At 39.5% G+C, this 27,982-nt stretch overlaps 1 protein-coding gene across 2 annotated transcripts in view; it reads right to left on the bottom strand.

Annotated features, from left to right (window-relative positions):
- The window catches only part of grk4 (G protein-coupled receptor kinase 4), a 49,517-nt gene extending 21,904 nt beyond the window's left edge, over positions 1–27,613 (bottom strand). Inside the window, exons 1-8 of one of the 2 annotated variants that reach the window (XM_051705134.1) lie at positions 27,305–27,613; positions 11,910–12,005; positions 6,277–6,389; positions 5,441–5,518; positions 5,187–5,287; positions 1,932–2,024; positions 1,001–1,064; positions 444–584 (exon numbers count right to left, since the gene is read on the bottom strand). In XM_051705134.1, coding sequence (XP_051561094.1) covers positions 444–584; positions 1,001–1,064; positions 1,932–2,024; positions 5,187–5,287; positions 5,441–5,518; positions 6,277–6,389; positions 11,910–12,005; positions 27,305–27,356 — 738 coding nt within the window. In that variant the 5' untranslated portion in view covers positions 27,357–27,613. The remainder of the gene's footprint in view (positions 1–443; positions 585–1,000; positions 1,065–1,931; positions 2,025–5,186; positions 5,288–5,440; positions 5,519–6,276; positions 6,390–11,909; positions 12,006–27,304) is intronic. The other variant, XM_051705135.1, reaches the window with a different exon arrangement.
- Between the last annotated feature and the right edge of the window lie 369 nt (positions 27,614–27,982).

Raw genomic sequence — 27,982 nt, 5'->3', positions numbered from 1 at the left:
TGTTAAGATAGGGTTCATGTCATTTCAGAAAAATCACATAAATAACAGGATTCTCCTGAGATGCATGCATGTCTACAGTTGGACATTTTCAGTGGACAAATTACATGAACTAGTGACAGTATGACGTATATTTTAAGAGAGTTTATTTAAAGTTTATATTAAGTTCACAGGGTCAAAAAGTGCCAATATTTGAAGAAACACCCAGCAATTAGTTGTTAACTTCTACTTTTGACAGTACTGTATTTAGCGATAAGTTACCCATAATAAAAGCATCTGAATAAAAGATTTGCTTCTTATACAGCTGGAAAAACTCCTCAAGGAAACTGAATCACAGAGAGAGTGTCAAACTCTTAATGCACAAATAATACAGACAAGACCAACATGCAACTGTGACCGTCAGGTTAAAGGTAAAAAATGAGGAATAAAAAGAAAGTAGTACTTACTACAAAACTACTGTTAACTTTTTCTAAAATGCGTTTTTCATTTAATGCCATTGCTTCACCTTTTCTTTTCTTCACCCGTTTCTTCTCCAGCTTTTTACAGGCGTACATCTTACCAGTGGCACGAACCTGGCAGGCACAAACCTGAAGACACATATGGTGGAGAAGATAAATAGAATGAAAGAGGGAAAGTAAAAGGACAGAGGGAAAATTAGACAGGAAGGTAAAAATGCCTTTTTGCTTGTTGTGACATTGGGCTTCTGCGCTCTCAAATGATAATGCATTATCTTTTGAAAGGTAACTGAGTAAATACAAATTAAATACAAATTTCTTCAACATTTATATTTTTGGTTAAAAAAAATATGAACGTATAAGTGAAAGTGTATGTTAGGATGTTATGACCGGTCACCCTTTTTTGTTTCTCAACATTAAAATAACCTTTTAGCATTTTACAGTTCACTTAAATACTACTAAGATGAGACAAATTAATTTTTAAAAGTAAAAATACTTCATGCAAGTAATATGAGGTCATAAAACCTGCAACTAATGAAACTACCCACCTCACCAAATCCGCCCTTTCCCAATACCCTGTAGAGTCTGAATGTGTTTTTGGTTACTGGTTGCCTGCAAATGAAATACAGTTTAAATCATTTCACTGCACCAATTTCAATAATTTCAGTGTTTCATTACCAAATAATTCATTACTGCCTGTGTTGTGAATCAAAGTTGATACTGCATGTGTTTAAGATGAGGCCTGACATCTCTTTATATATATATATATATATATATATATATATATATATATATATATACTTCTGTTGTCTGCTGTACTGCCTAACCTTGTATCAATTCGTTTTTGTATTGCGTAAGGTGTACTGGTGTTGGTATGTATTGTGGGAGTTTGACTGTCATGTTGTGTCATGTAACCATGTTACCATGTGACTTGTATGACTTAAAATGGCTCCTATGTTTGGTGTGGCAATCAAGCACTGAGGAAGATCATCTTTGACCAAAATGTTTGCTTACCTTAAGTAAAATTATACTTATCTCGCATGTAGTGATTTATGTCTTTCCCCTATAAATAGTGTGCAGGCTTCTTTTTGCATATGGATTATTGACTAAGATGAGGCCTGACCCTTTTTTAATTTGTACCTAAAGCAATGTGTCATTTTGAGGTTTGTCCATTCAGGACACAATAGGACGTACATGCTTACAGGTTCATTTTTATTTATCTGATTTATAATTATGCAATGTAAATACAAATGTGACAAGTGGTCTTAACTATAAACCGCAAAGCTATGTCAATGGTATGAAAAATACAATTCAACAACAAATGCTGACCATAAAGTAGGAATGCAGATCTTATATAAAGTCCCCACTTGAATAGAGCTTTGAATGAGAATGAGGGATTGAGTTCCATTAAGGTTGTTTATCAGAGTGAGAGGTGATCAGAATCCACCAATCAGAAAAGTTGATGGAGATGACACTCACCTCTCCAACCACTTCCACTGGAGAAAGCGGGAAAAGTACATTGTCTCCTGATATGCTGAGAACGGAGCCCCACCTAAATATTCACGAACTATCCTGAAAAGTGAGAAAGAAAGAAAGCCTGAATAAGAATGATGTGTGGAGGCTCAGTTGAAATAGACACCAGTGCCTTTATGATTTCAATACAAAATGACACACCGTCAGAAAACGTAAAACTTGAGTCTATCTAAATAGCTCCAGGGGAGTTGGGCACGAAATAAAATGAGGAAACTGCAGATTTCCTCGTGGAATCTGGCTTGAGAGCAGAGACTATGCGAATGAACCTTAAGTAGAGAGACATGGACTCAAAAAGAATGCAACTGACTGTAACTATGTAGGAAAAGACTGGTGTGAACTATCCAATGATGGGGAAGCTACTTTAAAACTACAGCTTTATGAGCTACAAGCTACTTAAGTAACACAGTTAAACTACAGTCAAGCTACCCTTTTGAAAAAAACCCAAACAAAAAAAGTGAGCAACACAAGTTACTAACAAAGATTAGCTACCTCCAACTACAATTATCTAAAGACAAACTATTTAAAGGAATAGTTCACCCAAAATGTGAACAGTCCCATAGAGATTTAACAGGAAGGTTTAAAGTACTCCACCTCACCCCCTCTCAAAAGAAAGGAAATTTAAACTAAGCAGAACTAAAAGACAGACTGAGGCAAATCAGCAGCAAACACACAAAACTCTGTTTGGATTCAATGTCACGTTTACATTATTCAGAGCAACAGCGCAAATACTGCTAACGGTTCACTCCAAAACCATAAGCCTTCACACTAGTGTAAACCTTCATTAAACCCCAAAATCTTAAAACCACAAACTGAGATCCACACCCATGAGTCTACGTACTTCACAGTCATGACAATTCAACATAAACAAACAATTTAAAGAACACGTGTTAAGACATGGACAAGCTTACTGTATAATCTTCAGGCTTAACAACCAAAAAATAATAAACTAAAGAATACAACTATGCAACATTTACGTCAGACTTTATGCAGGAGTGCAAACTGTCTGTCTTTGAGACTTTGTGAGTGTATGCGTGATGGCATATGAATACATGGATGTGCAAGTGGGTGCGTTACCAGAGACAGTATAAGGAGGAGACAGACAACTTGTAGAAAATTTATGGGAAGTTATGTTCAGAATAGCATACTGCCACACTATTCATACTATTTGTATGTACAGTATAGTGTGTGCAGTATGGGTATTTCTTGTATGCATGGGATACTCGAATGACCAAAACAGAGCATACTGTATGGAATATTGTATGCCAAAATGCAACGTGCTCGACTTGACCTTCCATTTAATATATTTGCAATTTTTAGCATCTTTGTATTGACTCGTTTTTGCTTGAACAAAAAATGCAAAACAACTATTTTAATTCCCCAGATAAAAGAGTCACAACAAGTATTCTGATTTTTTATTAGTTCTTTTTGTCAGTATTTGTAGCCTGTTTTATTTATTCAAACAATTCTGAACATTTAGTTTGAATACAGATACACAAAACTACACAACTTTAAAATACAAAAATGAAGGGAAAAAAAAAGCCTTAATGAACAATCTGGATCTCCATGTCCTCCATGAGAGTCAACTGTTCCTGCTCATTTCCTAACGGGAGCCCTGCACTTTCCCTAATTGCAGATTCATATATTAGCATTAATATTGTAATTGTTCTTAAGGATAATATAACAAAGTATTGCAATAGTATTATTAGATATGATATGCATCACACATGACGTCATTTAGATCACAATCTGGCCATAAAGTGCCAGGGCGATCTTTCAGGAAAACTTTGTACCGGCTGCTAAACACCTTCTTACTGCCATTGGTCCATGTCACCGGAAGGTGTGGCCTGGACTTTAAGGCCGACATCCAATTCCTGTTCAGTCAGTTAAGATCAGTCAACACACCGATGTATAGGGTTATTAGCGAGCTGGTGCAAACTTACCCACATCTGTGCGATCATTCATATAGAGACATTTTCCAAGAAAATGTCATGCGATTTATTTGTTTAATTTGTCAACGAAAGAAATCAAATCTATTCAAATACTCTTAAGTGCCCATTCACTCATGTGCCACCTGCAGCCGAAAGCCATTCATCATCTGCCAAAAGTAAGATATGCCTATCATCATAATTCTTTGTCTGTATTCTACCCATTTACACTCTTCCATATTTGCAGTAGTAACAGTGTCATTATAAATTACAATAACTGAGTGTAATCGGAGCATCTTATGGTCACGTATAGCGTGTTAGCGCCATGAATGCACAAGGTAAACATGACAAATTACACATTATCTATTGCTTATATATTACTTTAAATGACTATCGAGTAGTTAATACAGATTTTTTACTGATCTCGTGTAAATTCTAGAATGAGGCATGCAGTCATTAACAACACATTTCAATGGCATATAAGTTGATTTTTTACATGTAGTCTTGAGCGTCCTCATATTTAAATGTACTTCTAAATGCCTCCCACAGCAGCATGGCTGGTGTCTGAATGTTCGCAAACAGTATATCGTTGCTCAGCTGTTTCGAACGTCATTTTGGCTCTGAGCGAAGAACGAAAAAGCATTTCACGTGAGTGTGCTGAGGCCTTAATACTTAGTAAGCTGTACACTTGTCTTCCATTCCGAACAAAGCTGGTGAAATTGCAACGCTCAGTCCTTTCTACAACTCTACTGTCTCAACCTTTTTTGCCTTGAAGGCTCGTAAAAAAATTTTCAGGTCCTCTGACTCCCTCACAACCTTGTTCACAATGAGCGTGTTAGCGTGTGCGATCATTCACCGATTATGTTTAATAAAACAGACAACATGTGTGGTCATGTAAAAGCCTTAAACGACATTCCTTTCCCAGGGTAACCGGTTGACACAAGTAGATTTTTGCCCATTGCCCCGATTTCACTCTGCATGTAAACACCTTTACCGGCATTTTTACCAGCTTGTGTTGTGCACATGCTTGTTTAAACTGTTGTCGGGTTGTCTGATTTTTGGCCATTATTAGCGTATTGGTGTGCATGTAAACACACTCATTGGCTCTGTGTTCACCCAAGAACTTACACTGTTCACATGAGAAGTTGTGTTGTTTTGAAACTATTTTTTTTAAATAGGCAGGAGCTGGCTGACTAGAAAAAGTTGTCTGGAGGCATCACAAAGTTCACAGTCAAGTGAACGGACTTGTTTTAAAAGCACTTTTAACTGTTGTTACCTGGTACACTCCTGAAACAGCTCTTTACAGGGAGTCTGTTCCAGTTTCTGTCTGCATTCCCCCACCACGTCCTGAGCCATCTCTGGTAGATGAGCTGCCGACTACATGAGGAAGAAAGTGTGACAAGAGGGAGAAAAAAACAGGAAGGGGTCGACAGAAAATATGGTGTTATGGAATTCTTTCAATGCACATGTGCATGTTGGAGATTGTCAGGGCAGGTGCGTGAGGGCAAAAAAAATGGAACAAATATTTACCCCATTATTAAAATATGTGTCTAAAATATTTAAACCGACGTCTCTCCTTTTCTCATCTGGAGCCACCTGATACATTGCCTAAACAAACACACATACACACTGAAATGACACATAGATACTGCAAATCTTATAATTGGGGACAAGTGTAATTATGGTTAAAAAAGAAATTTGCTATGTGAGATTTCTACTCTGTAATTCAATTGTAAAATGTAAATACTAGTGTGGGAACATGGCAAAAACGGTTAACTTTTCCCATAAATGGCATAAACAAATGTCACACACAGCCCATTATTTTCCATAGTACATTTTTTCAGCTATCTGCTATTAATATAACGAAAAACACGACAATGTTTTCATAGCATGGACTGCAAATTGCCTGAAGTTACAGAATCACCCATGTTTGACTTTATAGAGACTGTGAAATGATGTGTGAGTGTGTATGTGTGTGTGTGTGTGTGTGTGTGTGTGTGTTTTGGTTTTGGTGGTTTAAGAGGACATTTATTTAGGTTATACACTAGTAGCTACGAGGGTTTTATGCTATAAATGTGGTTTATGAGGAAATTCCTAGTGTTCCCGTAATTCAAACGACATAAAAAACATACTAAACAATGTTTTTTTTTTTAAATGTAAAAAAGGGTTAGGTTTAGGGGTAGGGTTAGGGGATAGAATAGATAGTTTGTACAGTATAAAAATCATAATGTCTATGGAGAGTCCTCATAATGATAGGAGTACCAACATGTGTGTGTGTGTGTGTGTTTAGAGAGGGAGTGAATGTCAGGAGGGTTTCTCATAGTCCAGTATGTGTGTGTTTGAGTGTGTGTGCTGAGATTTCATACCACTGAATCCAGGAACTCTATGCAACGGCGCAGTTTGGGCTGTGTGTCACAGTACTGCCGAAACAACTGCCGACCAATTGGCTGCTTCTCACAAAGGCTAGTGTAATCCCTTTCTGAGCAAGATAAACACAAGAGAGAGAGAGAAAGTCAAAATGATTATCTACACAAATTTTTTTCTACGATACATGATCTCTAATCATTTAAAAGGGGGATTTAAAAGGGGTCATATTTTTAAATATCAAATATTTTTGTCGTTTTAAAATAAAAGAGTTCAAAGTACTATGAAATCATACTGTAACTTTCAGAACTCAAAACTTTCTTCCCAGTCTAAAAAGACAATTTAATGAAACTAAGCTGTAAAAACCTTCTGCAAAACATTTATATGTCAACGATGCCTATTCTGTGTCACCCAGTCACAATGAGGTAATAAAGGGAGAGTCGCAATGAAACTTATTCCTAAAAGAGAAGAAGAAGAAAAGACTATTATTCCAGTTTGTTGTTACTAACAGTATTATTCTTTAAAATTCCAACCATAGGTTGCTATAGCCTATTTTTAGCAAGGTTCCTGATCATTCTATCATGATTTTGTGGCCTGTTTTAGCAAGAATTGTTTTGTGAAACTGTCACAATGGTAATGCAGGCCTTGCAAAGAGGTTGTTATTTATGGATAGGGCTACACAAACTATACTGGATCCGTCAGCAACCCCGCAGCCTGCGAGTAAACACAGCAAAGCAATGCGAAAAATTCATTTACATACATAAAGACTTAAAGGCATGGCAGCAAAAAACAAACCGTTCAAAGGAATAGTTCACCCAAAATTCTCTTATCATTTACTCACCCTAATGCCGTCTCAAACTCGTGTGACTTTCTTCTATGGAATATAAACAAAGATATTTTCAAGGATATATGATGTGTTTATATCCATACAATTCAAGTCAATGGGATCCAAAACTTTCAAGCTCCAAAAAGGATATAAAGCAGCATAAAGATAATCCATACAACTATGACCATACAAGTAGTTTAAACCATGTCTTCCGAAGCTCTACGATCATTTTTGGATGAAAAACAGACCAAAATGTAACTTCTTATTCACTATAAATCTTGACATCAGCAGTCTCCTTGCAGCATTCGTGAGAGAAGCTTGATTAGGCCTGTTGCGATTAAAAAATCATCTGATTGCAATTACTTGATATAACAGCGATTATTTAAGACAACCATGATTATTGTGCACTTCAAATTCCAATCCCATTTTACTGTTTAAATAAGGACTTTTAAGCGAATATAGAAATGCCATGAACGGCGCATTTTTGTGTCTCATTTTCCAGTTTTATTGCATTATGTGGGCACTCTAAATGAACCATGAATCGCACTCAGAGCAGGTCCTGAAGAGCGCATGAAGATAAACTTCTTCTGGAGCGCTCTGATGCACACGCCGTCTGCTGAGGTTCATGCCAAACTCAACTGAATAAGGCAACAAAGTGAAACAAAAGTGAATATTTTAAGATGGAGATATTTTACTATTGCATAATATAATATAATATAATAGCTAATCAGGTTGCCTGATTTCAAAACCAAAAGTGTAAATGTAAAATGGACCAAGATTTAAATATTGACCAGTTTCTCATGCACACCTATCATATCGCTTCTGAAGACATGGATTAAACCACAGACCCTGTTAACTTGCATTGTATGAGCCTACAGAGCTGAGATATTCTTCTAAAAATCTTCATGTGTGTTCAGCAGAAGAAAGAAAGTCATACAAATCTGGGATGAGGGTGAGTAAATGATAAGAGGATTATCATTTTTGGGTGAACTATTACTTTAAAGGAAATCATTTATCCCTATTCTATCCACCTTATTTTGAAACGCAGAAGTAAGCAAGCGGCTGCATTTCCGGCAAGTGTGACAGAGTTCCACAGTCACTGACTGCAGTGTAAATAACTATAAGGATAATAATACTAGAATTGAGTGATATGGGCTTATAAACTATTCCACAACCACAGGATGTACAGCAGAATAATATGCCAGTGTCAGATAATTTTCTAACTTCAGCATTTATAGTAAAAGAGTAAGTAGATCATTCACTTGTTGCTGTGTGTTGTATCGAAGAGACCATAATAAAATCTGCTTCTTACTCTACCGAGAGCGTGACGATGCAGCTTTTTAATGTCTACATGTAAACCACATCATCTGCAAAACCTGCTGATGTTGCCTTTATTTACAGTATTTCAAAAATGCGATCTGATCTCTCATTCATTCTGCCTGTGCAACAGTGTGTGATGAAACAATGGCAAAATGCGATAAATGGTAAAACTGTTTGCGCTATACCAATGTGTTTATGGAAATAACGATTAATGGTAATAATATGATGACATATATTGCCAGCCTGCAATATTAAGCAACATAATGTAGTATTTTTGTATCGCTAAAATAGCTGGAGGTGGCTTATACCGGAAGAAGTCCACATTCAAGGTGGATAATGGCAGCGCCTTAGTCACGCTGAAACATAAGGTGGATTTATGATTCTAATTGTAATATATAGGCCTTTAAATGACTCCTTAAGGTGTACAAAGCACAAACACACCTAAAGAAGAATGACAACTTGTATGACAATTAATCGTCAAAATCGCTAAAGCCCTAAAACAGACAATAAATCGTCAACCAGATTTAATAATCGTGACAGCCCTTAGCTCGAATACACTTCCTTGTGCGTTATACAAGCGCAGAGCGCCGTCCGCACATGGATTAAATTGAGTCGTATCAATTACCTTTCTGCTGCCTTTGTGTCCTTTTTGGAGCCCACTGACTTGTATGGATTTAAACATCATATACCCTTGAAAATATCTTTGCTTGTGTTCCGCAGAAGAAAGAAAGTCATACGAGTTTAAGAGAGACGCCATAAGGGCAAGTAAATGTTGAGACAATATCATTTTTGGGTGAACTATTCCTTTGTTGATGAAAAACTAAAATATGACTGTTTTGTTGGAAAAAAAAAACCTTGATTAACATTTTTGTGAACCTCAGGGAAAATAAATAAAGTGACAAAAAATGCATGACATGACCCCTTTATTGAAATATTTCCTCCACACATATGCACAAAAGTGCAAAGCTTTGCGGAATGCTACTCAGCAAAATAAAGGAATCACCCTTCACTCAGCATCCATTGCACAGTCACAGCCAAAACGGTAAATCACGGTAAGGTGAGCAGAGAGCTCAAGCTGAGCTCAAGCTCGTGCTGCAGGACTCTGTGGAACGTTACAGGCCTGGTGCATTCTGGGCCAAGAGGAAACAGCCTCTGTCGGGTCTTCCTCACTGAGCCAAGGTCTACAGCTGTCTGACGCAAACACACAAACACCTGCCCACACACCAGCATGCATTTTTTACTGAAAGCAGCATTCTGAATGGTATAAACCCTGTCATTTAATGAGGAACAGACTGTATGTCTAGTAAGTCTACAATAAACCAATCCCTTTTTAGGAAGTTAATTATAAATATTTTAATATTTATTCAATTCAAAGGTGAACTAAGTAATTTTTTCCATTTAAACAAGTTTTCCACCGATAAAACTTGTTAAATATGTTACAAAAGATGTAATTAAACTATTCAAAAACACAGTGTCGGGTGACAAATACAGCTGCAATGAAGGCTTTCTACAATGGTAGAGCTGGTAGAGCATGGCACTAGCAATGCCAAGATCATGGGTTCAATTCCCAGGGAAATGACAAACTGATATAGGCTATACTGTATATAAAAAAATGCATACCTTAAATGGACTGTAAGTTGCTTTGGATAAAAAGCATCTGCCAAATGCATAAATATAATAAATGTACATTTCTGTGCGATTCTTTATCAACGCCGATGGGGGAAACCTGTCAAGAAAATATCCTGGTTCCATTTTACTCTAAAATCCATAGAAACAAGTAAGAAATAATATATTTCATATACAAAATTAAGCCTATTTTAGGGCCATTAAGATTTGTTTCATTGTAACATTATTTTCATGACAGTTATGCACATTTTACCCCCCAATTCTCATTACAACAACACATAAAAAAAATCATTATGATATTCTCATTTATGCAATTTGAAAAACATAACATATTATTTAAATTGTAGTTATTTAAAAGGTATTTATCCATTATAGTAGTACTCTCTTTGTAATACCTTTCATTTTTCACTGATTTTACTTTAAAAAACATTTTTAATAATATTTGTACAACAGCAGTTTTACTGTAATACAGTAAAAAAAATGACTGTGTTACGGTAATGAGAATCATCACTGAAAACAATGGGAATAGGAAAAGTAAAGAGTTTGGACGTGATACAATTATGAAAATTGGGGGTAAAAAGTTCTTAAGTTTCCTACAAAATATGGTCACAATGCAAAAAATGATAATGATGCAAAAAAAAATGTTTTATGCATATATATATATATATATATATATATATATATATATATATATATATAATTTCATATTTTATTAGTGTTGATTTGAGGTTAAATATGACCAGGATGGGGGCCTGGGTAGCTCCTCAAATAAAGACACTGACTACCACACCTGGAGTCGCAAGTTCGAATCCAGGGCGTGCTGAGTGACTCCAGTCAGGCTTCATGGGAGGGTAGAGTCACTTTGGGTTAACCTCCTCGTGGTCGCTATAATGTGGCTCTCGTTCTCGGTGGGGAACGTGGTGAGTTGTGCGTGGATGCCGCGGAGAATAGTGTGAAGCCTCCACACGCACTAGGTCTCAGCGGCAACGTGCTCAACAAACCACGTGATAAGATGCATAGATTGACGGTTTCAGACACGAAGGCAACTGAGAGTCGTCCTCCGCTACCCGGATTGAGGCAAGTCACTACACCACCATGAGGACTGCATCGAGAGTGCATTGGGAATTGGGCATTCCAAATTGGAGAGAAAAGGGAGAAAAATAAAAATATATGACCAGGACATTTCCTTGACAAGTTTTGTGAGATTCATCAAATGGGTGTCAAAAAGACGTCCAAGACTGCTGTTGTATCAGCCAGCAAATCTTAGTGCCTTGGTGCACTTTAAAATAAAGATACAATAATAAAAATTATTTAGGGATACATCAGAGATTTTATCCCATGTCAACAAAACTACAGCTCCAATCTAGAATTTTACATGATGAAAATAGGTATAATAACATTATAATGTACAGTAAAACAGATGTATCCAATGTATCAAATATGATACATAAAAAAAAATGTGCAAAAATGTTTTAGGATTTATTTTTATATTTTTCTAATGGTACTAAAAAGAGTTTAATGTAAAAAAAAAAAAAATAGAATTTTTCTTTCATATGTCAGGCTTTACAGAGTTAAAGAAATTCCTTTGTGTCAGTTGGATGGACAATGCTTAAATAATATTATGCACTATTAAATGAGACACAATTTAACTGTTCATTTAACTTTCATTCACTGTTCAGAACAATTACGATCAAAAACAGAATGTGGCTGCATGATATCCAAAAAGCATCTAGTTCCTGTGCCACAAGGAATGCTGTATACGCATACAAACATTGGCATGTGGCATTTGTTCTTTCTATACCTCAAAACCCATATTATGCCAGATGCAGTTTCTGAATGTTCTCTTATACACATCCATCTTACCAATAGTGCATCTCAATTCTTCACACTGACTGATATGAGGCAGTTTGAGCATCTCCTTCCATTTCTTGCTCCGCCCATTCCGTTTCCCTCCTCCTCCTATGAGAGAGAGAGAACAATTAAGGTGAACTCAATGCAAATAAAAATGCTATCAGGTAGCTGATACAGCTCTTACTGAAATACACAATCTTTTATTTTTTATTTTTGCTGTCACAAAGTAGGGCTAAAAAGAAAAGGCATAAATAAAAAAGGCTAAAATATGCTTTAAATAGTGCTAAATGTTATCACATGCATGTTTTCAGAGTCTCACACGTACAGTGTATGATTTGCATGCAACAAACACAATGCACACATAAAAATTCTTTATCAAGAGTACAAAACCTGTTTGTCATGTTTTTTTTCAATGTTTTTGTACCCACAGTTCACATAAAACAATCAGACACAGATCTTTAAGGGAAATGTTTTTCACTGAAAAATAGAAATGAGCTGCTGCTTTCTTGACCAATCATTGAACATGCAACATATTTCTATTAACAAGACCCTCAAAACAGAGATATATTATCTTTAAGTTTTTTTTTAAATGACATGGAAAAATATGTAAACATCACACAAATTGCCTCATTCATGAAACATGAGCAGAAATGAACGTTTGGATAGACAGAGACTATAATTCAGTCATATCCATCAGTTATGAATTCAAAATTAGGAGATAAAAGTGTGTTGAGATGGAACAGCTTCAGTATACTCTATCATTTTCTGAATTAGCATTAATGTGTCCATTCATTAATGAGTCTCATGTTAAACTGATCTGATTAGTCTGTCTGACGCAGCTCTTTTTTGTGTCTGTTGTTAGCTATTTTTTATTTTTGGCCTCATTGATTAATACTGCTTGACTAAATATATTTTAATCTTATTTAATGACACATTTAACAGTCTCAAAACAAAAGAGAAGGCTAATGAATTGTCCTAATGTTTAGTGTTTTCATTCGATTATCCTCGGACAATACGTTTTGACTGACTACAGGCTATTTCATGGAAAATGTGAATGTAACAACATCTGTATATCTGTGATGATTACACTGAGATCAGATCAGACTTCATTTTTAAGCCTTGATATTAATAAAATCAAATGCATTATTTGCCACAATTTATATAGCTTTATATGGCGCCAAAAGCCAGTGAAATGGTTTTGTAATCAGACAAGGTTTTGAACTTGTGCAACCCCTCTTAGTCATGCGTGGACTGTGTTTTGTCCTCGCTATACGCTATGCATAATTTCATTTCATTTAAACCGGCTGATCTCCGTTCAGGTCACTCTGAGCTGTCAGTAAAGGGTTAAACTTTTGATCCACGAGTCATGTCACAAAACATCATAGCACCGATCTCAGAGTTTTTCTTTGCAAGAAAAGGCAACATAACTACATCTGGTAAGAAACCCCATTAAGTTTCTACATTGAAACCTGTTTGAGTCAAAAGACTAGAGTCTCAAATTTGATCCGTTATCCCATTTTGATAATTTTATCGATTTAATCACGAAACGGCAAGCTGTTAAACACAATGACCATGGACATGGACTATAGGGCTATTTTTCCATAGAAATCCTATATTCACTGTGCATTATCGCTTTGAGAATCAATGGGTTCACCCAAACGATAAAGCATTTTACTTTCAGAGGCTTTATATGGAGTTAGGATGAAACTAAGGTGCATTTCGAACTGTTGTGAGACCAGTGCAGACAGACAGCACACTGGAGGTTAAGTCATTCACTAAACAGGGAGCAAGGGAGCATCCTATAGCTTTCCTTTGCAGCCAAGTGAATTCACTCCAAACTTCCGGTCAAAAGTTCAGTTTCAGGCTGCAGATGATGTTTGGACCACTCAACATGGTTGGCAGACATGGTACAATGGTAATCAGTCTATAGATTCAGAATTTATTATGCTAAATTTGAACATGGTTGGCAGTGATTGGATGATACTGGACATCACTTTGAATCGGAATGAATTCAATTAATAATTTCTAATTGGTCAAATGCTTCAGGACTGGCTATTATTAGTTTGTTTGACTGTGCAAAGAGAGAACATTGTGATTTTGTTGCCAAAGTAGAAAAAACATTGTAAAATAAAAGTCAAATCATGTCAAATCATTTTTATTTGTATAGTTTTTTTATTTGTGCTTTTTACAATACACATTGATCCAAAGCGGCTTTACAGAAATTCAGCTGTAACAACTTGCTCTTGCTTTTTTTTTGCATGTTCATTAGGGGCTACTAGTTACAAATCAAAAAATTGGATTGAAAAATGGAAAATTCACAAAGCAGTCACGCTCGGGTCTCAGGATCTTAAGGTAAATATTAGATGGATGTTTAAATGAGTAAAACATTTAAAACTTAAACCTAAAACTTTAACCTAACCAATAGTAAGCTAAATTAAAATGAGAGTTTCACGAAACAGACATCCTTACCCTAAACCAAGGCCTTAACCTAACCGATAGTTTCCAAAAATAAATAAGAAATGAAAAGCACATTTTCTGAAGCAAACACATCATTTTGTGTTGCTTCTGACACTTTTGTCTCACGTGTCCACTTGCGTGCTTGACTATTTTCGAACCGTGTTCTTCCGAGTTCTAAGTCCAACGCTCAATCAGATGAGCTACCGCAGAAGCTTTTCGTGCTGGAATAAGTGTGCAAACGTAGGACAGTCTGTAATAAGTGTTAAAATGTATAGTTTTCCAAACGAAATCTTCCAAGTGTTTCGATATCATAACATAGCAGTGTGTGAGTAATAGTGCGAAAAATAAATGTTTATAGAGTCATAATCAGCCACTGTACTCGTGATTTGTGTGAAAATTAATACAACGCACAACAGCGCTAATTTAGAGTTAAATTAATTTCACCAGTAAACTGCAGCAAAACACAGAACACGGCACGTAAAAGTCAGTTTGCAAACATGTAGTTATAGTAACGTTCATTCTATGAGACTAGGTTGCTTTTTTACTTTGTGCACTGATATAAGAAATGCCAAACATAGAGTCAGACAATGGTTTATCAGTATTTTTTAAAACTTGGTCAATGTTATACAAATGATGGATGACCTGAACCACTAAACAAAAGCCGTACTGATTAAGATTACATTACACTACTGTAAACTAAGTTTTATTTATTATAATCCATTTCAATAGTCAAAGTATAAACTGGCAATGGCATCAAAGGAACTTGCATACCAGTGACCTGTAGTCACGGCAGAAATAACCTGTTGATGCAAACGTTACTACAGCGTTGCCACAAAAGCTTGAAACACATCATTCAACAATCCTCAGGAAAAAGAGAGGGAAAATAAACATATGGTCCATATACATGAGAGATCAAGCATTTTAATCCACTACAGACAGTCACAAAACACACACACAAAAATCTGACGTTTTCCAGAATTCATTCTTTCCGTCTCCAAGGTCCCTTTCAATTGTTTTCCCTGATTAACTGGAGCAGACCGATATTTTAGCATACATCTGGAAATCAGTGCTAACATTCCCAAATGCACAATGCCTTTTGATAGACAACTGGCAAGGGTCAAACTCGTCAGATCACTTGATTTGACAATTAAGACCCTGTTTTCTCATAATTTTTAATGCAAGACACTCTCAAGAACTATACATAAGCGTGATAAAAAGCTAGCAGTCATAAGGCCAAAATGTACGTAGAGCCAGCAAAGAAACTCTTTGAAAAATACTAGTTTTTTTGTGGCACTTAGTAGCAAGTAAACTAGATATATCGACAAGCAGAATTGCATATTCTGGTTTGTGTGCTGAGTTATGTCTGTGAAGTAATCAGTACTTTTGGACAACTGAAATTCTGATTACAAAGTCTGAATAGTATGAGTTTTTTCCACATTGGTCTATCATTGTGACATCAACTATTTCAGATATTGTAAACCTACCCCAAAACGGCAAGTAAAAACAAAACATACTGTGGTTGTTTGCTTTATACACTCAAAAAAGTTTACTTTAACCGCTGTCAGTTTTAGTGAATCCTCCCTTGTTCATATTACTCAAAAATTGTTGTTGAGAAGTTTCAATGCTTTCAAGATTTACTAAGTCAATTTGTGGAGCTTGAGCTTAGTTTGAGGACAGGTATATGTTGAGAATGTACTGTAGCTGTACTCTATATACTGAGAATGTACTCTATATACTGTAGCTTTGCTCACTGAGCAATTGCTATGCTAGCACGCTATGCTATCATAGCATAGTGTTTCCCATTAGCATGCATTTAGCATGCAACAGTAGCACTCACTCACTGTACTAGATAGTTAATCACTGAAAAAGATTCATTTGAATTCATTTAACATGTCAAACTGTGTTATAATTTATTCAGGTTCCACTTACACATAAGGAGCAAAAATCATGATGGGTCTTCAAGGTCATCTTGTATCTGAAATAGGCCTAAAAGCTAAATTATTACATTGCCAAAGGGCTACAATTGTATTTTTTAAATAAAATAATGCAAAATGGAGTTTCAAGGCTGTTAAGAAATATTTATGGTGGGACATTTTTCTTAATTCACCAGCCACTGCATGTGTAGCATAAAGTTCATTTTAGACCCAGCCTAAAACGTCCTTAGTCATCTCATATGCATTCCAATTTATTGTTTGCATTTGATAAATCTATATACCCTGAAGTTCTTTGCTTAAAATGTTTAGTAATAATTAAAGTCTGTTATGTTCATTCACACTGCACATGCAAACAGTGCAACATGTTCATACTGACATCTAATTATATATTCAAAACATTTTGCTCACCCACTACTAATGCAATAACATACGAGTGCGTGCACGTGCATACAACATGCAACCATTGAGCTGTTTGATCAGTTAAACCATCGTACATGACAAACAGCTTTACAATCTACTCTAAAATCTACAGATATAGACAGATATTGACAGAGATAGAGTTGTTTGTATATGTGAGGTGATTTGTGCAAGGTTTTATGTTTGGGGTGTCCAACCCAACCTCATGACAAGTCTTGAAGGGATAGTTCACAAAAAAATGTAAATTCTGTCATCATTTACTCACCCTCATGTCATCCCAGATGTGTATAACTTTCTTTCTTCTGCAGAACACAAATAAAGATATTTAGAAGAATATTTCAGCTCTGTTGGTCCACACAATGCAGGTGAATGGTGACCAGAACTCAAAAAGGACATAAAGGCAGCATAAAAGGAATCTGTATTATTCCAGTGGTTTAATCCATGTCTTCTGAAGTAATATGATAGGTGCAGGTGAGAAACAGATGAATATTTAAGTCCTTTTATTGCTATCAATATCCACATTTGACCAGCCCAAACCTGTAGGTGGCTGAATATGAAAGTTACTTCCATATCAGAATGTGGAAGTGAATGTGTAGATTTTCAGTTAAAAAAGTAAAAAGATATTCTTTAAAAAAAAAAAAAATCATTTGTGTTCTGCAGATGAAAGAAAGTCATACACATCTGGGATGGCATGCGGGTGAGTAATTGATGAGAGAATCTTCATTTTTGGGTGAACTATCCCTTTAAGAATAGTATGAGATAGCAAAATAGTACAAAACATATGACTTCTAATGTTGTGTACCATGGAAGAAAGAGAAACAGCTGGGTTTCTGACAATTTACTGCAAGTTTGAGATGTAATGATGAATGTAATTAAAGATTTCAGAGCACACTATTACTACAAAAATGGGCATTCACTATGAAAATTTCCATGACTTTTAAGATTTTATTAATTTCCATGACTTTTCCAGGCCTGGAAAACACTATTTTAAAATTCCCTTATATTTCAACGGTTTCTATGATTGTGGGAACCCTAAAAGACAACACTTCTGAATGCACTAACTTCAGTCTTAGTTACAAGAAATGTACTCCTGATCAGATCTACCACAGAAACATTCCACTATGTCTGTCTCAGCAAGCTGCATAGTTCAGTGTACAGACCACGCCAAACCTGTTTACTTGAAAAGATTTGTAGGACAATTTGACTATGGACTAGTTGAAGAAAGATTCCAACTAAAATAATTCTGCAAATGAAACTTTAAAAACCTCTTTGAGCTCAATTTTAAACAGAATTATTAACTCAATAAGTACCTCATTCCGTTGCAGAAACAATGCAAAGGCCCTGTTTACACATGGTTAGTACCGTTCTCATGTGATCTGAACAAGATCAGCAAAAAAGTACAAAAAAGCACAAAATATCATCACACTGTTGCTTCCCAATTTTAATCACACTGCAAACATGACGTTTCAAATGGAATATTCTGTTATTTTGATCAAGTACCTGCACTTTAACTGCACTTCGAATGTATATGTGCTTCACAGATCTGTGCTGATGTCATGCAAACCAGAGAAGTTCTGGGAGGTTTTATGCATTTAATATACAGTATGTATGGACTTTTCCAAATGTATTAATTGGTTGATTATTCCTTTTTCAGGGTGTAAGACAGAAAAGTAGGGGTAAAAGAGGTGAAGTGGGATCAAGACATGACGCCAGCTAGAGTCAAACCTGGATCCCTGTGAAACAACAGCTCTTGTGCACAGGCCACTGCGCCACAACTCTAACCACATGTTTGATATGATTACTTGCGATGTGTTTTTAGAATGACCAGCATTCCAATTTTTCATTCTGTGTGGGCCTCTGTGGCATGCTTGTCTTTAATGTAGAAGCTAGAAGAGAATGTAATTACTAATTAATCGTTCAAGCCGATGTACATTCAAATCTTCTGCCCCGCCAGCCATCCACAGCTGCCTGCAAGTCTATACAGGCTTACCATGAGGGAGAAATCAGATGTGTTTATGGGGGCCGGATCACAGAAAGCCTAGGAAACATACTCTGTTCAGAAAGCTCCTCCAGTTTGTAGGAGACATCATCAAGAGCCAAAACCCCCAAAATACTGTCAACAAAGGCAACAGTGGCATGCTCACAAATTAAGAAGCATAAAGGCTCCAGTATCGGGACTGGTGGGAAATACAGAAAAAAAGGGAACATGTAATCCATTAGAGCATATTTTTCAAGAACAATTACATGGTTTGAATTGGTGTTTGTTTGTCCTATGTAATTCGTCACAGTGCGGTTTTAAACTATGTCACTCCTCAGCTGTTTTCAGTCAGGCCAGTTTACCCAAGAGAAAAGAAAACAACTACACACATTGGATGGACTTGCAAACCACTCTAAATTTCTAACTTTTCCTTTCTAAATTCACACATGATAAAGAGCTATAAACCATAACGGTTAAGATTTAGGCTGTATGGTTGCTGTATGGGGAAATTTCATCACAAGATTGAAACCTGGTTTTCAACCTGGAATTTTTAAATGTGGTACATTGACGATTACAGAAGGTAATATTGCTTGTTAAAGGAATAGTACTCCCAAAGATAAAAATGATCTAATCCTTTACTCACCCTCGTGAAATGAGTATGACCTTTCTTTCTTCCGCTGAACACAAATGAAGATTTTTAGAAGAATATCTCGGCTCTGTAGGTCCATAAAATGCAAGTCAAAAGGGTCCAAAACTATGAAGCTCAAAAAAGCACATAAAGGCAGCATAAAAGTAATCCACATGACTCCAGTGGTTACATCCATGTCTTCAGATGAGATATGATAGGTGTGGACATGAAACAGATCAATATTTAAGTAATTTTTTCCCATTAATTCTCCTAAATGCTCAGTAGGTGGCGATATGCACGAAGAATGCAAATTGCCAAAAACAAAAGAAGAAGAACTCTTAGGAGAGAAGAGACAGATGCTGTGCCCCAAACGACACACTATGCACTTACAAAATATAATATGCACTCAGCCATGTAGTGTATGAATTTTCAAAGTGTAGTATCATCCCAAATGGAACACTTAATGTTGTTTTACTACACGGAAGCATTTGCCATTTAACAGCTGATGGAAGTGACATTTCAAGCACACGTGATGTGTTGAAACTCAGTTCAAAACTTGTTCATATTCACACAGCTTGGGGTGATGGTAAAGCATTCAACTCACATTTGCAAGGTGCTGTATCTACTGAAGCAGCGCAGCCAGGTAACTCTGCCCCTTCCACTATGTATGGCAAGTGGTGTGCGCTGAGTGCATGAAGTGTCCAACATTCCACACTCCGTTTTGACAGTTGAAAAAGTGCATCATCCGGGTACTTAAAGTGCACTTCTTTTTGTTGCATTTTAAGTGTTAACATACTACTTGCACTACTTACACAACAAAATGGCATAAAATAGTGCAGAAGTGTGCGGTTTTGGGAGCACCTACAGATTATTTGAATTACTGAGATAACAACATTTGCGGCTCTAACTTAGGAGAGAGCGTAAAGGTCAAGTAGCGTATTGCGACTGTAAGTCACCGTTTGCGGATACCATACAAATGAATGGGGAGAGCCGTAAACTGACACCTACCTGTCGCAAAATTGTCTTTGTCTTCTCTTATGAAACAGCAATTTTATCATAGTAAACTCCACACATAGTTAATTCCAAAAGGATTGTTTAGTGTAAAACATGTTGAGGATTAGCGGACAGGTGGTCAATTCATTAAGTGATGAGCTGTTTCCTCACAAAAGCAGTTTATCATTACACTGAAGCATCTCCTCCAAAGACATCTATTCAAAAAAACGGCCTCTTGTTTCCTCGGCAGTGTCCCGCCATAGAATGTCTATGGGACCGCCGCATCATGCTATTTTATGCAAAGCTTTTAAGCTCCCCTTAGAAGGGCTCTGGAAGAGAGCACTTAGGAAAGTGCAAGTGAAAGTGGAGAGTAAAAAATTATTTATATATTGATCTGTTTGTCACCCACACCTATCGTCACTTCTGAACAAGGATTTAACAACTGGAGTTGTATAGATTTATACATTGTATAATTTGATACATTTAACATGTATTACATAATAATAATAATAATAATTTAATAATAATAATTTTTATTATTATTATTATTATTATTGTAAATTCTTTCATCATTCACCCTCATGTTGTTCCAAACCTATATGACTTTCTTTCTTCAATGCAACACAATTAAGGCGATGTCAGAAAAACAAAGGCAAAATCCAACATAAACTCTCACAAGAGGGAAAAAACAAACATAAACTACCCCGTAGGGGAAACAGACAATCCAGGGTGGGGCAGAGGAAAACGGGGCACAGGACCGACCGGACCGAGCTGGGACGAAACAGTACCGACAAACAGGACCAATATAGGGGAACAAACAAGATGAACTGGCACTGGACAGCACACATGAGGAGGCTAAAATAGGGAGAGAAATCAAATGGGTTAACAGGGGACAGGTGAAGCAAATTAAATAATAATAAGCAAACAAGGAGGCGGGGTATGACGTAAGACAGAGAGAGACACGCGGCGATACAGAAACAAAACAAAGCCACGTGCTCTCACAAGACAATAAAACACCCGAATGGCGTGAGCGCACATCGGCAAGACAATAAGACAATATACGCTCATGCCAACTGACAAACAAGACAAGAGAATATGTAGCAACACCAAACAAAGCGGTGCCACGAATTCTCACACTAAACTATATCTGAGCATACATCGCAAGGCAAACGGCATGCAATGCACACAACAGGCGACAAGAACAAGACAGGACACCTGTGCGAGAGTTCGGCCACACACAAACCTGAAATCTCAGACCGAAGTGACCAAACCTCAGCACAACAAGAGATAGCTTGTGACCCAGGTGTGCAGCACAACGCGAGCGCAGCGTGAGGTGCACCCGTGTTTGTGAGAGACAGACAAACTATTGACGTGAATGCATGCTGCCAAGATGACATAAGCACGATGCACCCATGTCAATAAAAGACAAAACATGGAGCATGAGTGTCCGGATCCCGACACAGACAGAAACCGAACCAGATAGGAAGTCAGGATCCAGACACCATGCTCTGGACTTGAAACAAGACAGACCAAAGAGCGTACGGCAGGGAATTCAACCGAAACCGTGCGCTCACACAGGACATTACCCCCCACCCCCCCCCCCCCCCAGCAAAGGTACACCTCCTGCCATCCCAAAACGGGGACATCAAACAGATGAAACAGATGAAACAGATCTGCAGAGGCAGGTTCTGGCAGCCTGGGAGGAGGCCTCAGGGCTGAGGAAGGTTCAGGCGGCCTGGGAGGAGGCCTCAGGGCAAAGGCAGGGTCTGGTGGCCTGGGAGGAGGCCTCAGGGCTGAGGAAGGTTCAGGCAGCCTGGGAGGAAGCCTCAGGGCAAAGGCAAGGTCTGGTGGCCTGGGAGGAGGCCTCAGGGTAAAGGCAGGGTCTGGTGGCCTGGGAGGAGGCCTCAGGGCAAACGCAGGGTCTGGCGGCCTGGGGACATCAAACAGATGAAACAGATGAAACAGATCTGCAGAGGCAGGTTCTGGCAGCCTGGGAGGAGGCCTCAGGGCTGAGGAAGGTTCAGGCGGCCTGGGAGGAGGCCTCAGGGCAAAGGCAGGGTCTGGTGGCCTGGGAGGAGGCCTCAGGGCTGAGGAAGGTTCAGGCAGCCTGGGAGGAAGCCTCAGGGCAAAGGCAAGGTCTGGTGGCCTGGGAGGAGGCCTCAGGGCAAAGGCAGGGTCTGGTGGCCTGGGAGGAGGCCTCAGGGCAAACGCAGGGTCTGGCGGCCTGGGGACATCAAACAGATGAAACAGATGAAACAGATCTGCAGAGGCAGGTTCTGGCAGCCTGGGAGGAGGCCTCAGGGCTGAGGAAGGTTCAGGCGGCCTGGGAGGAGGCCTCAGGGCAAAGGCAAGGTCTGGTGGCCTGGGAGGAGGCCTCAGGGCAAAGGCAGGGTCTGGTGGCCTGGGAGGAGGCCTCAGGGCAAAGGCAGGGTCTGTCGGCCTGGGAGGAGGCCTCAGGGCAAACGCAGGGTCTGGCGGCCTGAGAGGAGGCCTCAGGGCAGAGGTGGGACAGTACTGGGTGGCGGCCCCTGGAGAGGGGGCAGTGAACTGGACGGCGGCTGTTGGATGGGGGTAATGAACTGGATAGCGGCTGCTGGACAGGGTTCAGCAGGGAGCAGCTCAGGGGGTGGAGCCATAGAAGGCTAGGGCACTGGCCGTGGCAGGGGAGCGGCCTCCGTGGCCGTGAACACTTACAAAGACTGGGGAACGGCCTCCGTGGCTGTGAAAACTGGCAGGGAAGGGGGAACAGCCTCCGTGGCCGTGGACACTGGCGGTGAAAGAGAAATGACCTCTGTGGTCGTGGGCACTGGCAGTGACAGATGAACGACCCATTTGGTCGTGAGCACTGGCAGTGACAGGGGAATGACCTCCATGGTTGTGGGCACTGGCAGTGACAGGGAAACAGCCTCCATGGTCGTGGGCACTGGCAGCGACTGGGGAATGGCCTCTGTGGCTGGGAGCGCTGGCAGGGACTGGGGAATGGCCTCCGTGGCCAGGAGCGCAGGCAGCGACTGGGGAACAGCCTCCATGTCCGGGAGAACAGACTGCGTGGCCGGGAGTGCTGTCAGCAACTGGGGAGCAGGAGCCCTTCTCCTCCTCCTCTTCTGGACCGGGAGCACTGCTGTGGGAATGGCCTTCATGACCGAGGATGCTGGCACTGGGACAGCCAAGGCTTCAGGCGCTGGCTCTGGAACAGATGAGGCTTCAGGAACTGGCTCGTTGACCGTGCAGGCATGGGTGCTGGCTCGTTGACCGTGGCAGGCGTAGGCGCTGGCTCGTTGAACGTGGCAGGCATAGGCGCTGGCTCATTGACCTTGGGAGGCGTGGGCACTGGCAGCAGCAGTGGAACAATCTCCGTGGCCAGGAGCGCAGGCAGCGACTGGGGAACAGCCTCCATGTCCGGGAGAACAGACTGCGTGGCCGGGAGTGCTGGCAGCAACTGGGGAGCAGGGGCCCTTCTCCTCCTCCTCTTCTGGACCGGGAGCACTGCTGTGGGAATGGCCTTCATGACCGAGGATGCTGGCACTGGGACAGCCAAGGCTTCAGGCGCTGGCTCTGGAACAGATGAGGCTTCAGGAACTGGCTCGTTGACCATGCAGGCATGGGTGCTGGCTCGTTGACCATGGCAGGCGTAGGCGCTGGCTCGTTGAAAGTGGCAGGCATAGGCGCTGGCTCATTGACCTTGGGAGGCGTGGGCACTGGCAGCAGCAGTGGAACAATCTCTGTGGCCATGAGCGCTGACAGCATCAGGGGAACGGCCTCCATGGCCATAGATGCTAGCGGTGGCAGGGGAACGGCCTCCGTGGCCATAGATGCTAGCAGTGGCAGGGGAAATCAAACAGGTTAACAGGGGACAGGTGAGGCAAATGAACGAATAATAAGCAAACAAGGAGGTGGGGTATGACGTAAGACACAGAAACACATGGCGATACAGAAACAAAACAAAGCCACGTGCTCTCACAAGACAACAAAACACCCGAATGGCATGAGCACACATCGGCAAGACAATAAGGCAATATATGCTCATGCCAACCAACAAACAAGACAAAAAAAACAGGCGACCAAAACAAGACAGGACACCAGTGGAGAGTTCGGCTACACAAAAACCCAAAATCTCAGTCCAAAGTGACCGAACCTCAGCACAACGTGAAGACAGCTCGCCCAACACCAGGCGCACCCGTGTTCGCGAGAGACAGCCATAAACTACTGATGCAAGTGCATGCTGCCAAGGTTACATAAGCGCGATGCACCCACGTCAATAAAAGACAGAACATGGAGCATGTCCGGATCCCGACACAGACCGACACTGAACCAGACAGAAAGTTAGGATCCAGACACCATGCTCCGGACATGAAACAAGACAAACCGAAGAGCGCATGCAGAGAATTCAACCGAAACCATGCGCTCACACAAAGACAGACAATGAAACACAAGACAGACATGGGACAATGATGCCACGTGACAAATTCCTTTCACTGCATGTTTTTTTTCCCTCCATAGTTTAAAAGGGAATGGTGACTGTCAGTCTCTAACATTCTGTCTAACATCTTTTGGGTTCCACAAAATAAAGAAAGTCACACGGGTTTGCTTGGAACAACATGTGGATGGGGAAATGATGACAGAATATTAATTTATGGCTGAACTATCACTTTAAGGAAGCTTGTCAGATTTGGATGACTCCGTCAATTAGAAGAGAAGTTTGGAAAACAATTACTAGTAATTATTGCTGTGAAAAATGAGAACAATATTCCACAGGCCCAATCATATATAATGCTTAATAAAACTAAGCAAGATCATGCTTTATTAATGGCTACCTTCGATATTCCACAGCTTTTTAAAGTTCTGTATGGATTCTTAGTTCAGTGTAGTTACAGTATTTTCAGTGTAGAAATAATTTAGATCATTAGTTAAGTACTGTAAGGGTAAACTGCACCTTATCTCTCCATTTGGAAGCGTGTAAGGCTTATTTAAGTTCAGGGCTTGTTCTCTGTTGTCCATGAGAAAAACGCACCGCATCTGTCAAACGCAAAGTTGCTGTGCAGTGTGCACGCGCAGAGATGCGCTCCAGTAGTCGTGCACGCATGCGATAGGCAGAGCAAAAGGCATTTACGCTTACCGCGTATTTTACACGGATTTATACAGTAGGCACTGATATCAAAATGTACACTTAAAAACTGAGGTCATAAGAGCCCATAGTTATAGAATCACCTTGAAAATGACCATCGGCACAACACAGACAAGCTCACATTATCACAATCGCCAAAACTCACCGCAACAAGTTTTCTTAAGTTGGAGCTGCAATTCTAATCTTGAAATATCCTCTTGTCTTGGTGTAAAATGAAGGCATCGAGTGATGAAAGAAAGTGTTTGTTTAGAGCGCTTGCTGCTGCTGCAGTGGTGGAACGAGTGACAATGCGCAATTACTGTATAAAGTTCTGCTGTCGTAAAAGTTCCATTCATAAAATCAATCAATAAATTACTTATTTATTAAAATGTATTTAATAAAAAACAGTAATGTAACAACAGGAACGTCACCCATTGTAATGATGTAGAAGTACATTTTTTTCCATAAAAAATTTACTTGAGTAAAAGTAAAAAGTACCCACTATTAAACCTACTCTTAAAAGTACGTTTTCTCCAAAAATGTACTCAAGTAAATGCAACGGAGTAAATGTAGCGTGTTACTACCCACCTCTGGTCGGAAGGCGCAGGGGAACGGGGAACCCCCCCATTCAGACGAAGAGAGAACCTATCAATCAAATCCCACCCCGACACACGCATCCATATTTTTTAAACTATTAAATTCAATAACAGTTAAGATAACCTTGGAAATGCTGCTACCTGAAGAATCATCCTATTTCTGCCATTCCACCAGACAAAAGAACCAAAGCACCTCTGAGAAAACTGTGCACAACCTGTTTTTTACTTTAACAAAAAAAAAAAAAAAAGGAAAAAAGTACAGACAAAAAGAGAACAACTGAGGACAAAAAAAGACTATTATTTTTAAAGAGTTATTCTCATATAATCTAATAACATTAGTTAGTCTTGATTATTCCGACCATGTGAAAAGTAAATTATTCCTGACACACTCTCACACTTTCATTGAGGTTTTAAGTGAAATGCAACAGACATTTTTGTAAAGGTGTGCAATCATATCATATCTCCCAGTGATACACAATATCCTATTTATTGGTCAGGCAAGGAGCAAGCCTCAGTATCCCCACTACTTTGCGCTCAGACAGAGGGGTAACCTTGCGGCCTACATCTGCAGTTCAACCTCCCTTTCAGATAAAGAGACGGGGATGGGAGTACACTGCGTTCTCACCGTTATAAATTCTAAGAAAAATGCATTGTAACCCCCATTGTGGGTCTGACACGGAAGGTAAAGTAAGTGCGTGTTGGCGATTACGAAGGGGCCGTTCACACCAAACGCGTTTTTTAAACTGTTTATCTATGTAAACATGCGTTAGATGGACATTAGACGCCGTGTCAGGTAGAAACGAAAAAAAAAACGCGTCTCGAGATACCTGCGTTCTGTTCTAATCGTTGAGCTGCGTGACTAGATTTATTTGCGCAAGAACGCGTTCGGTCTGAACGGCCCCTAAGATCGAATCCATATAACGATGTATGAGAGAGAGGGGACTCTTCTAATCTCATTTAAGACTGGATCGAGATGTGGCGAAGCTTAACGGTACAATAACAATGGCACAGACTATTTAACGCGTCTAGCGATTTATTAACAATTCTAACATTGTATCGGTGCGCGTAACGCTATTGTGACGCGTCCCAACATAGTTACATTGTAACAACCGCAAGGCCTACATTTTTCACACCTATGGATTAATTCAGCTGCATTATTTGCTGTTTTCATGAAGCAATCGACGCACCAGCAGTGTGCCAATGAGAAAGTTATTATGGGATTCATTTAGAGACATGACGCTTGCCAGATGCCAAACGCTTCACCGATAATTCAGTGCGCCATTCCCTCCTTTGCTCTTACCTTCCCTTGCCTTCAGCAGCACGGTGTTGGCCACGATATTCTCAATCTCCATTGTCAGAAGAAGGATCCCATACAGTCCCGATACATTTCACTTAAGAGAAAAAAGATGAGGACGCTCGCGCTGTTGATGGTGGTGATTATTATATCGGTGGCGAGAATGGTTATGATCGGCGTGAATTTGGTGTTGGCACATTGCAGATTAATTGTTTTTCTCCATATCTCGCTGTTGAACCCCCCACCTTTCCGCTCGCCGTGGACATGTACTCTCCCCCTTGTTAGCATTCAGTGCTCAGCACACCTTCCTGTCTCGAGCACTATTCACCGTCAGCTCTGTAGGAGGGATCGTCTTACAACCAGAATGTATCCCCTCCCTCTCTCTCTCTCTCTCTCTCTCTCTCTCTCTCTCTCTCAAGATTTAAATAGATTTATTGGCATGGTTAAAAAGAAACGTTATATTGCCAAAGCATAGTAAGGGATAATTCACCCCAAATTTAAATTCTCTCAACATTTACTCACCCTCATGCCACCCCAGGTGTGAATGACTTTCTTTCTTCTGCTGAACACAAACGAAGATTTTTAAAAGAATATCTCAGCTCTGTAGATCCATACAATGCAACTGAATGGTGGCCAGAACTGTGAAACTCCAAAAAGCAAATAAAGGCAGCATAAAAGTAATCC

This window comes from Myxocyprinus asiaticus, chromosome 8 (genome assembly GCF_019703515.2).
Source record: "Myxocyprinus asiaticus isolate MX2 ecotype Aquarium Trade chromosome 8, UBuf_Myxa_2, whole genome shotgun sequence".
NCBI classification, from domain to species: domain Eukaryota; kingdom Metazoa; phylum Chordata; class Actinopteri; order Cypriniformes; family Catostomidae; genus Myxocyprinus; species Myxocyprinus asiaticus.
The sequence above is the reverse complement of the archived record's forward strand: the minus strand, read 5'-3'. Positions and strand labels throughout refer to the sequence as shown.